This window comes from Lissotriton helveticus, chromosome 3_2 (genome assembly GCF_964261635.1).
Source record: "Lissotriton helveticus chromosome 3_2, aLisHel1.1, whole genome shotgun sequence".
In the NCBI taxonomy this organism is placed as follows: domain Eukaryota; kingdom Metazoa; phylum Chordata; class Amphibia; order Caudata; family Salamandridae; genus Lissotriton; species Lissotriton helveticus.
The window spans coordinates 164,847,741-164,860,495 of record NC_136062.1 but is presented as its reverse complement, the minus strand read 5'-3'; the positions used below and the strand labels follow the sequence as shown (position 1 = coordinate 164,860,495).

At 52.8% G+C, this 12,755-nt stretch overlaps 1 protein-coding gene across 1 annotated transcript; it reads left to right on the top strand.

Moving 5' to 3' along the window:
- Positions 1–210: 210 nt before the first annotated feature.
- Positions 211–12,375, top strand: LOC144826142 (uncharacterized). The gene is made up of 2 exons (XM_078684535.1): positions 211–556; positions 11,762–12,375. Exons 1-2 carry the CDS (start codon positions 211–213, stop codon positions 12,373–12,375), a joined length of 960 nt encoding a protein of 319 aa, XP_078540661.1.
- The last annotated feature ends 380 nt before the right edge of the window (positions 12,376–12,755 follow it).

The following is a 12,755-nucleotide window of genomic DNA, read 5'->3' as shown; positions in this document are numbered from 1 at the left end:
ATTGAAAGGTGGGCAATCCAATTGCATCATTACCAGATGGAGCTGGTATATCGACCAGGTGCCAAAAACCCCGCCGACTTCCTGTCATGTCATCCCCCATGCACCACTGGGACAGATGATGATCAAGAGACAAAAACAGAAGAGTTTGTCAACATGGTCTCCTAGTGGTCGTGCCCGCGAGCTTTCTCGATAGAAGAGATAAAGACACACATGGACACGGACATAATCCTCAAGCAAGTATCTGACGCTCTGAAAGACAGGTCATGGGAAGGATTCCTCAAAAACATCCAAGGGTGGAGCGAGCCTGACAGGACCCGCCTGGGAAAATTTTGGAAAGTTCGAGAAGAACTCAGCTCTGCGGAAAATGGAATCATACTGAGGGGTTCACGCATCGTCATACCACAAAGCCTGCAAGAACGAGCAACAATCCTCGCCTATGAAGGCCATCAAGGCATAGGGAGGATAAAGTCAAGGATGAGGGAAAACGTGTGGTTCCCGGGTATAGAGGACAGCGTGGACACCATTGTGCGCAACTGCAGAACTTGTCAACTCACAGGTAACTCCGAAACCCCGTCACCAGTGAACACCGAAGATCCGGCCCCATCGCCATGGTCGTAGGTGAGCCTTGATTTCGGAAGCTTCCCCGATGGGAGAGTCACAGCCGTCCTAATCGACAGTTACACCAAGTATCCAATCATCGAAGTTCTGCCGTCTACAGCATTCGGCAATTTGCAACCAGTTTTAGAGAAGTCGTTTGCCCTATTTGCCCTGCCACACATCATCAAGACGGACAATGGGCCCCCATTCCAAGGCAGTGAGTTCAAAGACTTCCTGACACGACTAGAAATCAAACATCGCCGAATTACACCTCAGTGGCCGCAAGCCAATGGCGAAGTTGAACGATTCTTGTGCACCATCAATAAAGTCTTGCGCATAGCAATGGCCGAACACACCAACCCAGAAATTGCTCTACAACAGTTCCTTAGAGAATACCGCGGCACGCCTCACTGTACAATACAACGATCTCCCTGGTCACTCATGCTGACAGGACCTGGGCGAGACATGTTACCCATGGCCGACAACTGGAGGCCAGTGCCATACGACCCAGCAGGTGCCCAAGCACGGAGACAGCAAACCAACGACAAAGCAAGTTATCGCCCAATGGCGCGAGGCTGCGTAGTGACACCTGGGTGTTCTGTGTTGCTACAAAACCGGTGGAGCGGAGGAAAGTGCCGAACCCCCTATAAGCCAGGGCTGTGGACTGTGAAGTCAACCAACGGAACGGCCGTCACTGTGGAACGGGACGGAGAGGTGATAACACGGAACATCTCATGGTTTAAGAAGTTTCCTCACCAGGCGGAACACAGCAAGTCACCGGTCAGTCAAACCCGCCGAGCTACAACCTGATCCAGTCGAGGGTACTCCGGATGAAACTCTATCTCAAAGTCCAGTGAAGTCATCAGAGCCAAGGAGTCCCCGACAAGAGCCAGAGGGCCGCCAGCATCCGTACAATCTCAGGCCGAACCCCCGGCCTAGCAAGAGACTAGCTGACTTTGTATGTTAAACATGTTTTATTACTTTGTTTGAAAAACTAACTTGGGATGGGTTGTAGCGGTCTAGTTATTCACCCAAGGTGGGTGAAGCACCCACACACAATGTTTCACTCTCTGGCCAGGCGTGGCTAGAGATCATAAATAAAGGGGCCGGGGTCGCTCAGGACTTCCGGCCCAGACGAGTAATCCTGAGTGTCTGTCCTATTATTTTACTGCGCAGCGGTAGGCCTCCATATGGTGCCTGAGAGTATATGCTGTCCTCAACCTCTACAGGCTCCACATTGACAAATATTAAGGGGCATATCATCAAGGGCTGGCGATATAGTTATCGCCGCTTTAGCGTCTGTTTTCGGACGAAAAGCGGCGATAATTATATTGCATTATTTACAAGGACAGGCTTGCGCGTGTTTCCTTGATTCAGCTCCCGTTTTGATCACACCTCACTTTGCATCTCTAATGAGATGCAAAGTACGCGTTCCCTGTGAAAACAGATTGAAAATGATCGCTAACTGTCCTTCTCTGTATTTACAATATGGTCCAGGACACCCATCGCGATATTTAAACCCGCGCTAACGGCGGTTATCGCTGTTATTGTACTTCTGCATTTTTCCTGACTAACCTATCTTTGACATGGGAGGCTAAATCCACATATCCCTATCAGCAAGGATTCCCCTATTGCTGCAGGATTATCGCTGGATTCCCAGCGATAATCCTGCATTTCAAGGCTATCGCTGGATTTCACATCGCCGTGGAGATAAGCGTTGTAAATAACGCGATATCTCGGCGATCTGATCCGGCGATAGCTGACGTTAAGCTAAATCGCACTTAGCGCGCCCAACGATCTTTAATGCAGTTCGTTGCTAATATGCCCCTAAGATTTTCTAGTAACTCATTTTGCGCAATATTTCTACCCTCTAGATCATACAGGGTTTGCAATGTCTCTAAATCATCATCTTGACAATTGTAACCTGTTTCAGCTGCAGTATTTGCTGAATTTATATTCTTGTTTTTGTTGCAAATAAATAGATAGATAGATAGATAGATAGATAGATAGATAGATAGATAGATAGATAGATAGATAGATAGATAGATAGATAGATAGATAGATAGATAGATAGATAGATAGATAGATAGATAGATAGATAGATAGATAGACGGTTGGGTGGGTGGGTGTGGGTGGGTAGATGGTGATGTGTATGTGAAAGAAATAAACGTGTGTATCTGGATGCATCCCAATAAATGATTGCAGTGCAAGTGTAGGTATTTGGTGTAAGCAAACTAATGTAGAGTCAGTGAATGAAGACAGTGTCAGCGAATAAGCTTGATGCTAGCAAATACATAAAATCCATTTGAATGGGAGCAATGCATGGAATAGTAGGCAAGGAGTGCACACTGTTTCAATGAATTCAGCAATGTAAGCAAGTGTAAGGGAAAATACACAGGGGCTTATTTACAAACCTATTGCGCCACTGGTACGTCACTTTTTCCCATGTTCAAAGTGCGGCGCAAGGGGCTTGTAAATAAGCCTCATAATATCACTGAATATACGCAGTGCCAAGTAAAGTGAACCCAGTGTAAGTTCATGAACTCAATAGTAGTGAATGATGCTAGTGAATGAGTGCAACGCCGAGGAATAAAAGTAAGACAATTGACTAATGCTTTGAATGAAAACAGCAGAAAAAAGTAAATGTAGCATGAAAAAATGAAAGTGATGCAAGTGAAAGAACACAGTGCAAGTGAACATATGGAGCGTACTGTGCAAGGGAATCAAAGTAGTGAAAGTAAATGAATGTAATGAAATGAAATGAAAGCGACGCTGCTGCAAGAACAAAGCACTGGTGATTGAATAGCTGGTAAGGGAATTAACGCACAAATTGATGTATAGCAGGTGATTAAAATCAGTGCCAGAGATTGGGGAGCAGATTTACAAGAAACTAACGCAGTGAGGTGCGGCAAGTCATATTGTTGCCCCGCGCTGCATTAGTTTCAGAGCACAGGGATGCGACATATATACAACAATATGTTGTATTTTAGTGCTTCCCCCTGCCCTGGCGCACAAACTCCTGCTATGCGCTGGTGCAGGCACCCTTGCACCTTGGTGCAAGGATGCGTGCATTGTGGGGAGATTGTTTTTGTGCAGGAAGGGGTAACTTACTGAATGAAAACAATCATTTGAGGTGATTTCCTTTTCCAATGCATGCTGTAGAATGCAGCAAGCACTGAAAGAGGAAAAAAACGAGGTAAATGAAAACCTTTCTCCTCGTTGCACCTCGCTACGCAACCACTAGGGTGGCATAGCAATCTGACACATTTTCGGATTTACGATTCCTTGTAAACCTGGAAATGCATCAGTGGACATGGGTGTGGCGTGGGAACACCCACGCCATGCCCCTTACACACAAAGTGTTGTGTGAAAAGGGGCGATATTTACAAGCACAGGTAAAGTCACGCAGGGTGGCTTTACCTGTGCTTATAAATTTCACTCAGCTGGTTGCGCAGCTGGTGCGTCACGCAACATGACGGACCGGCGGCGCAAAAGGCTTGCAAATCTGCCCATGAGTACAGTGCACAGGGTCATAACGCACGATGCGCCTGGGGCGCAATGAGAGAGCAGGATGTACCCTCCAGGGAGGGTGGGTGTAGGAGGGGCTCAATTCAGCCTCAAACATATGGAGATGTGTGGGGTATTGGAGTTTTAGGGGCCCCTCACCACATGCTGCAGTGAGCCCTGTGATTTCACATTACGCATTAATGGTGCACCTGGGTGGATGCCACTAAAAAGAACGAATACAGTGTTGGTGAAAAGAAATGAATGCAGCGCAAGTGGATAAGCACTGTACAGATGAGAAAACACTCAGGCCCAGCTAAAGAAAGGGATGTACAAGCCCAGGCGGCAGAAACTGGGTGAACAAATGGCCTTCTTTGCAACAGTATCACATTCGCTGGCAGCCTGTCTGATGCTATCTCATTAAAGCCTTTAAGTTCCCCTTTTACAGCATCAATCGCCTTGAACTACTAGGAGACTCAGTTATGGTAAACCAAAGGCGACCACACAAGCGTGAAATAAAACACACACAAACATCAGGTTACAGGGAAAGGATTTAAAATGTTTAGTTTTAATATCTCCAAAAAGCTAATTAGTGGTAATTATGTTTTAAATGCAGTATTATAACATCCCATGCCGGGAAATGGCAAAACAGCACAATTTCCCAGTCGCCAGCTGGCAGACTACACATTTATGTATTTATTTTCAAAAAAAAGTTTTGCCTTTTGTGCATTTAAAATACATTTTCGCCCATCCCCGGAGATGGAATGAATACATTTTAGAGAGTTGTATTTTATTATACAAAAGGGGAAATGGGGAAAATATTTTAGTGGATGTTACTTCTCAAAGGAGGAAGGAAACATGGAAAGTACAGGACACAGGCTTTAGTAATTGGAAAGCTGTAAAGTCGTTCCAACAGGGTAGCAACACCCGTGCAGAGTCTGGACTGGTGGGGCTGGAAGGATAGAGGGTAATCACCCCACTTCACCTCTTCCCACTTCAGCACTTCATCCACCACATCATATTACATTTTCAGCTTTTTAAAGTATTTTTTCGCTCATAAATGCTACAAGTGAGTTCGCTCACATTTCCTCACCTCAATCAGTGAATGTGGGCAGCGATCCAGCTTCAGAGGCGATGGTGATATCAGAATGCCACCAGTGTGGCATAGTCTGCTTTCGCCTCACTTGATACCTGAGGCTAAAGGTACCATTGTGGCCAACATTCAGGACTGGTTGAATAATGTCTGACCGTCCAGTGGGAAGCATTGGTCGCGGATCTAGTTTCAGTAAAGTTTTGTTGCCTGAATTGAAAATTGCCAATTCTTATGCCACACAAATGGGCTAAGGTCCTGTGCCCTGCAGGGTCCTACAAGCAGGGTGACTGGGATTGAAGGATGTCTTGGATAAACCAATACAACTTCAGCTCCATAAGGCTACAAGTTCCACTGGTTCACAGGAGGTTGATACAAGCATTGGAAAGCAATAGTTGTGGCATTGGAAAACTGGTGCGAAGGCACATTTCTCTCCGTTATTTTTTAGTGAACCGTGTACAACAACAAAATTAATAAAAATAAAAAAGAGCCATCGCATATACCTTTTATAGAAGAGTCTGGGTGCTTCCTTGCAGGCAGGCGGCCTTAGAACAGGTGTAAGAGGGCCTTTTGTGAGTTTTCTCTCATTATTGCCTCACGGCAGTGAATTGAAGTGAAAGCTATTGTCAAGGAAGAAAATTTTTGAGCGTTCAGCATATTGCTAGGCATAGTGCACAGCTCAATGTATATCTTTCTACTCACATAGAAAGGAATCCGGGTACAGCAACGCCTCCACTGCCTCTCTCTGCCCGTGGAAATGCACTGGAGGAAGAAAGCACCTGTCCTCCTCCTCAGCGAACACTTGATGGCTTCGGACACCCCACCCTCGTCCCATTTATTTATTTATTTGTATTTATTTTTTATTTTGAGAGTTTTATATAGCGCTGGCTAGACCCAGAGGTATCGACTGATGTCCCCCATTGCCCTACCAGTCAGGCACTGTGGCATATTCTCCAATCCCTCTTAATTATTCCACTCCCCCTAAAGTTCATGCCCTGACCTTCAGTCCCTGTAAGTAACTCACACCTATCCTCCCTTCTTCCTCATTTCCCCTCTCCCCTACACCACATTCTCTTTCAGGTCCCATTTCTCCCTACCCTCCCCCCCTCTCCCGGACTGTACCAAGCACTCTTAATCACCCTCCCATTATTGGTCCCATTTGACCCTCCCTCCTCCTCCCATGCTGACCCAGACGCCTCCCCTTCACCCTTTCTCTCACCTGGGAGTGCCGATCTGAAAGTGCATGAGGGAGAGGAGAGAATGCCGGGCCCCGGGGGAAGCGAAGTCGCAGACTAGCCTTCCCCCGGGGTCATTCGCGCTGATAGGCCAGGTAGGGGAAAGGGAGGAGTTAGGGGTTGGGGGATATAAGCGCAGGGGAGGAAGGGAACTTCCTCTTCCTGCGCCTGGCACCATCGGGAGGGTCACAAAAGGGAGGTTAGTGTTAGCTAGGGCCTTTGGTCGAGTAGTGTAGTCGGGTGGTCTTTGGTCGGTCCGGTAAGCGCCGGGGGCTGTTCTCTAACGGCAGCCGGTTGATTCCCACGCCGGAAGCGTGCATTTCAGCACGATGTCGGGCATTTCGTCTCAGGATGTCCGGGAGGCCTTGCTGCTTCTTGCGAGGGCCGGGCGGGAGGACCTGCTTCGCCCGGGGGTCTTAGGCCAAGCGTGGGTGGTGACTACCAGGGGCACAAGTGCTGCCTCGGCCGGGGTCTCGGCCGCGGTGGTTGCGTGTCAGGAGGATGAGCCTGACACGGTTGAACTCGGTGTCGAGCGGAGGGGGGGCGGAGCGCCCAGGGACACGGCGAGGGGCGGGAAGCGCAAGAGCCTGCCCCCGCGTGTTTTCCCTCCGATCGACTTCGTGCCTGGGGCGACTGGGGCCGCTGTGGGGCCCGCGCCCCCCGCGTTTTCATTTATGGACCCCCTGCAGGTGCCGGCTGGTGCCGTGCAGGTGGTGGGGCTGGAGGACATTTCTCCTGGGCCTGCTCTGGGGGTGGAGGGAGCCCCGGGTGGGGCCATGGCATCTGGGTCTGGGGAGCAGGCTTCTACCACCATCACTGGGGCTGGCCTTACGAGGGTCATCACTGGGGAGGACGGGGGCCTGGGGGAGGTGGCCCCTATCGACCTGTCCACTAGGTCTAGGGCGGGCACACCCGCCCCGGCTGGTCAGGCGGCGGTGGAGGCCACGGGGAGTAGGGCTGGTCGGCCCACCATGTTTCCTATGCCTGGAGGGCCCGGCTGGGCCCCGTGTTTCTACCAGGGGGGTTTCTTCCCCCCGGGGGCTGATTTTGATGGTTACTGCCCGCCCCCACCACCGCAGATCTGGGGTGCTGCTTCCTGGGAGGAGCGAGCTAGGGGGGAGAGGATCTTGGAGCAGATTAGGGAGGCCAGGCGGGCTGAACAGTCCGGGGCCGGGGTGAGTGCAGTTTGGCACCGTGAGTATGATGAGTGCCCCTCCCCGACCTCTGAGGAGGAACGGGAGGCTGAGAAGGAGGAGGAACTCAGGAGGGTCAGGGCCAAGAAGTCTGTGGAGGACCCCCCTCCGCAGAAGGCTGAGGCAGGTGTAGGGACGGCCGGGACGGCTTTGAGGCCCGATGGTGCCGGGGCCCACTCAGGCTGGAGCGACCTGAGGGGTGGGAGGGGATCCAAGCCGGCGGCTGCTGGCAGAGCCTGGGGTGCCTGGCGGAGCGCAAGACGGCTCCGAAACGCAGGACTGAAGTAGCAGGGCAGTCTGCGGCGGCTGTCCCTCCACCGAGGGCTCGGGCCCCTGCGGCGCGTGTGGATGTGGGTGTGCAAGTTCGGAAGGGTGTGCAGAAAGGTGTGAAGAGAGCGGTGAAGGAGGTTGAGACTGTGCGTGTGGATCAGGAACCGGTGATTGAATTGGATTATGGCACGGAGAGTGATGACTTGGAGGAAGGGGAGGTGCGGGATGACTTGGTAGGCTTAGGGAGCGCTGCGGACAACGGCGACCTTGGTGTTTTACAGGCCCCGGCGTCGACGCGGACGAAGACTCGGACGACGGTGGCCCAGGTGCCGGTGCCCAGACGACGGCCCGAGGGACGGACGGAGACGCTCACAGGTGAGGGTGCATGGTGGGCTGCTGGGGTGATGGTCCCCGGAGGAGGGAGGGGCGCAAGAGGCCTTGCAGGTCTGTGGGGGTTGGTGATGGGTCTGTGCGGGGGGGGGGAGAAGCCATCGGGCAGTCCTCCTGCGGAGGGTAAACAGGTGGACGGTAAGTTGGTGACGTTGGGGGTGCAGACGGACAAGGCTGGGGAGAAGGAGGACAAAGGGGTGAAGGTCCCGAAAAAGCTGCCATACATGGGGCTGGCTATCCCGCTGGGGTCGCACCTCTCGGAGAAGTTGAAGGAGCGGATTTGGAAGCATGAGTTTGTGGACGTCTTTAAGTTGCTCCATAGGGAGGTGCAGGCGAAGGAGGGGTCCAAAGAGGAGGAGTGGGAGCTGACTCGGCGCCCTAGGGTGCCGGTGACGATGGAGAATTGGACGTCGGCTTTCTTAATCTTTGCCAGTGTCTATTGCCAGAAGTATTTCGATAGGGCGATTGCGCTGTTCAAATACATGGATGTCATTCGTAAGGCCCAGATGCAGTTCGGGGGGTTTGCGTGGCTTCGCTACGATGAGGAGTTTCGGGCCAGGGTCAGTGTGAATCCGGAGAAGTGCTGGGGGAGGTGGATCAGGAACTTTGGATGCAGTGGATGGCGTCGTCGCACTCCACGGCGTCCACGCATACGGCCAGTGGCCTGCCGGTGGTGTATCGGTCCTTTCAGCTGCGTCCCGCCCAGGGTGGGGCGGGGGGAGGCTCTGTGCCCAGCACCATCATCTCTGGGCAACAGTCCAAGCCGGGAGGTGTTTCCGCGGGAGTCTGTTGGAGCTACAGCAGAGGGTATTGTTCCCGGTACCCCTGTAAATTCAAACACGAGTGCTCCAAGTGCGGTGGGAAGCATTCCCTTACCCAGTGTCTTACCCTTACCACGCCCTCGGAGCAGTGGAGGAACGCTAGGGGGCGTGGGCACCCTGGACAGAAGGGCGCCTACTCCGGTTAGGGTGGAGGCGATGGCCCCTTGGCTCTCTTTTTACCCGGATCGGGAGGCTGCTGCGCGGCTTTTCTGGGGTTTCACGGAGGGTTTTAGAGTGGGCTATCAGGGTCCTAGGGAGCGACGTTGGGCCGACAATTTGAGATCAGCGAAGGAACTGCCGAGTGTTGTAGCTGCGAAACTGCAGAAGGAGGTGTTGGAGGGCAGGGTGGCTGGCCCGTTTCCGGACTGGCCTTTGAGCGATCTGATCGTCTCTCCGTTGGGGGTGGTGCCGAAGAAGGAAGAGGGGGAGTTCAGGTTGATCCACCATCTGTCTTGGCCGGAAGGCAGGTCAGTGAATGACTTTATTGCGGAGGAGGACTCTAGGGTGCTCTATGCGTCAGTGGACGATGCGATCCGACAGGTGAGGGTTTGTGGTCCGGGGGCGGAATTGGCGAAATGCGACATCAAGTCGGCCTTCCGTCTACTGCCTATTCACCCGGCGGATTTTTCGCTCCTGGGCATGCAGTTTGGGGGGGGCATCTACTGTGGACAAGGTTTTGCCCATGGGGTGTGCCATTTCCTGTGCTCTCTTTGAGCTCTTTAGCACTTTTCTGCAGTGGGTCATGGTCCGGGTCAGTGGGTGCCGTGAGGTTACTCACTACTTGGACGATTTCCTCTTTCTGGGGAAGGCGGACTCCGGGGATTGCGGCAGGGCCCTGTCGCGTTTCCAGGAGGTGGCCTTTCATTTCGGGGTGCCTCTGGCGCCGGAGAAGACAGATGGTCCTAGCTGTTGCCTCACTTTCCTGGGGATTGAGTTGGATTCGGTGCAATGGATGGCGCGCCTCCCTGCGGCCAAGGTGACGGAGATACTGGCATGCCTGGACTGGGCGGTGGGGGAGAAGCGGATTCCTTTGCGGGCAGTTGAGAAACTTCTCGGCTTTCTCAACTTTGCGTGTAGGGTAGTGCGGGCAGGACGGACGTTCTGCAGGCGGCTCGGCATGGCCATGTCGGGGGCAGTACTTCCACATCACAGAGTCAGGATTTCCATGGGAGTGAGGGCAGACTTGAGGACATGGATTACTTTCTTGCAGGATTTCAATGGTGTGTCCCTGGATTTTGATGAGGAGAGGGCGGTCTGGCAATGCCAAATTTACTCCGATGCGGCTGGCTCGGCGGGGTTTGGTGTTTTCTGGGACGGGAGGTGGTGTGCGGAGGTCTGGCCGGCTCCTTGGTTGAGACAGGGGAGGAGCATTGCCTTTTTGGACTTCTTCCCTTTGCTGGTGGCGCTGGAGGTTTGGGGGGAGGAGTTTCGGAACAGGTCTGTGCTTTTCCATGTGGACAACATGACTGTGGTGGATTTGGTGAATCATCAGAGGGCTCGGGACCTGAGAGTGCTGCGTCTGTTGCGGAGATTCATGTTGGCCTGTCTGCGGTTGAATGTGGTGTTTCGGGCTAAGCATGTCCCTGGAGCGAATAATGACATTGCGGATGCTTTGTCTCGTTCGCAGTGGCAGCGGTTTCGACGCCTGGCACCGGGAGCGGATACTTGCAAGACCGAGCTGCCGGCCGGCATCTGGGCCTTGGGGGAATGAGGATGATTGGACTGGTGGAGGGTTCGCTGGCTGAAACTACGAGGAGGACATATCGTTTGGCATGGTCGGAATTTAGTGTTTTCATGGGCTGGAACGTGGACAGTGTGGTGGGAACTGAGTCTGATGTGAGGCAAGGGCTGAGACGTTTCGTGCTGGTTTGTGTTGACAGGGGTTTGTCTGCGGCTACGATCTCTGGTAAATTGGCGGGGATATCCTTTTACTGTGTGCTGTTTCTGGGGTTTGATCCGACCAAGGATGTGATCGTGAGCAGGATGTTGCGGGGTTGGGGCAGGGAGCGTGGGAGTGGGGGGGTAGGCTGCGTGAGGCAATCACTTTTGAGTTACTGGTTCGGCTGGTTGGGGTGTTGCCGGATTGTTGTTACGACCTGGTTGAGGCCGGCCTTTTCCGTTTGTGTATGGTGTGGATGTTTTTCGGGGCTTTTCGGGTTTCGGAGTTGTTGGGTTCGAGGAGAATGTCTGGCTGGTTGTTCGAAGAGGTCCGGGTGGATGGGGGCCGCCTGGGGATTTGGTTGCGGTGCTCGAAGACTGACCAGTTGGGCAGGGGTAAATGGGTATGGCTGAATGAGACTGAGGGCGGGGTGGTGTGCCCGGTTTTTGAGTGGCGGTCTTTCTTGAGGTCGGTGAGTGTGGAGCGGGGGGAGATTTTTGTTCATGCATCTGGCGCGAGAGTGACGGCGGGCCAGTTGCTGGCAGTGTTGCGCAAGGCTTTGCGGAGTCTGGGACTGGATGCATCTGGGTTCGGGACTCATTCATTCAGGATTGGGGCTGCGACAGCTGCAGCCAGGCTGGGGTGGTCCTGGGACAGGATAAGGAGGATTGGGCTTTGGAAGTCCCGCTGTTGCGAGAAGTACGTGCGGAAGTGAGGGTTGCCTGTCGGTTGTTGTTGAGCATGTCGTTGTGTTCCTGTTTCTAACATCTTTTTCTTCGTAGGTTGCGTGGGTGGACCGGGCAGTAAGACAGTGACGTGGATTGTTGGGCACTCTTTCGTGCATTGGGCATCCAAATATGCGGAGCGACAGGTTTACGGCCGTAACCTGGGACTGAAAGGACATTTGCACGAGGTACAATGGTGGGGCAAGGGTGGCATGCGATGGGGGGCACTACTGCCCTGGCTCGCGAAGATGGTCCCACAGAGGGGATGCCCTGATTTGTTGATCATACATCTGGGGGAGAACGACCTTGTGCAGCTGTCCGGTTTGGCTCTTTTGCAACTCATGCAACGGGATCTGGATGTGTTGAAAAGCAGGCTTGTAGGGACCTGCATTGCCTGGACGGAGTTGGTCCCCAGAAAAGTGTGGAGAGGGGCTATGAAGCATGGGGCGATCGAGAAGGCTCGAAGGAAGCTCAACAGGGCCATGAGACTTTACTGTGGTGACAATGACATTAAAGTAATTGCGCATGAAGGGATTCGACTTGCGGAGCCGTTAGTTTTTAGGGACAACGGGGTGCACTTGTCACAGTTGGGCAATGCTTACTACATGATGGAGATGAGGGATGTGGTGAGCAAGTTGTGGAACGAGGCTATCTGGTGTCCCAGAGTGTGACTGCTGGCGAGCGTGGCGGACCGGGACCCCTTGGAGGGGGGGGTGGGGCAGTGAACCGCCCTACAGGGGGTTCACTGGTTGGCGGTACTTGAAGGGACAAGGGGGTCAAGAGCGGGCACACCCATCCCTTGGGGGGGAGTTCTTAGGGGGGATAGAAGCGTGAATGGCAGGACGCAATGAGTGGGCTGGATGACAAAGGATTGAGGGGCAGGAAGAAAGCATGGTATGGAGCCTCTAGGGCTTTGTGATGAGGTGGAACGAGTGAAACGAGTGAGAGGGGAGTGTGAGTGGGGGTTTTGATGTTATTACCTGTTTATGTTTACTGTTTTTGTACAGATTACGCAGTTTCTGGTCTAATAAAATGGCCTTTTACGCTGACA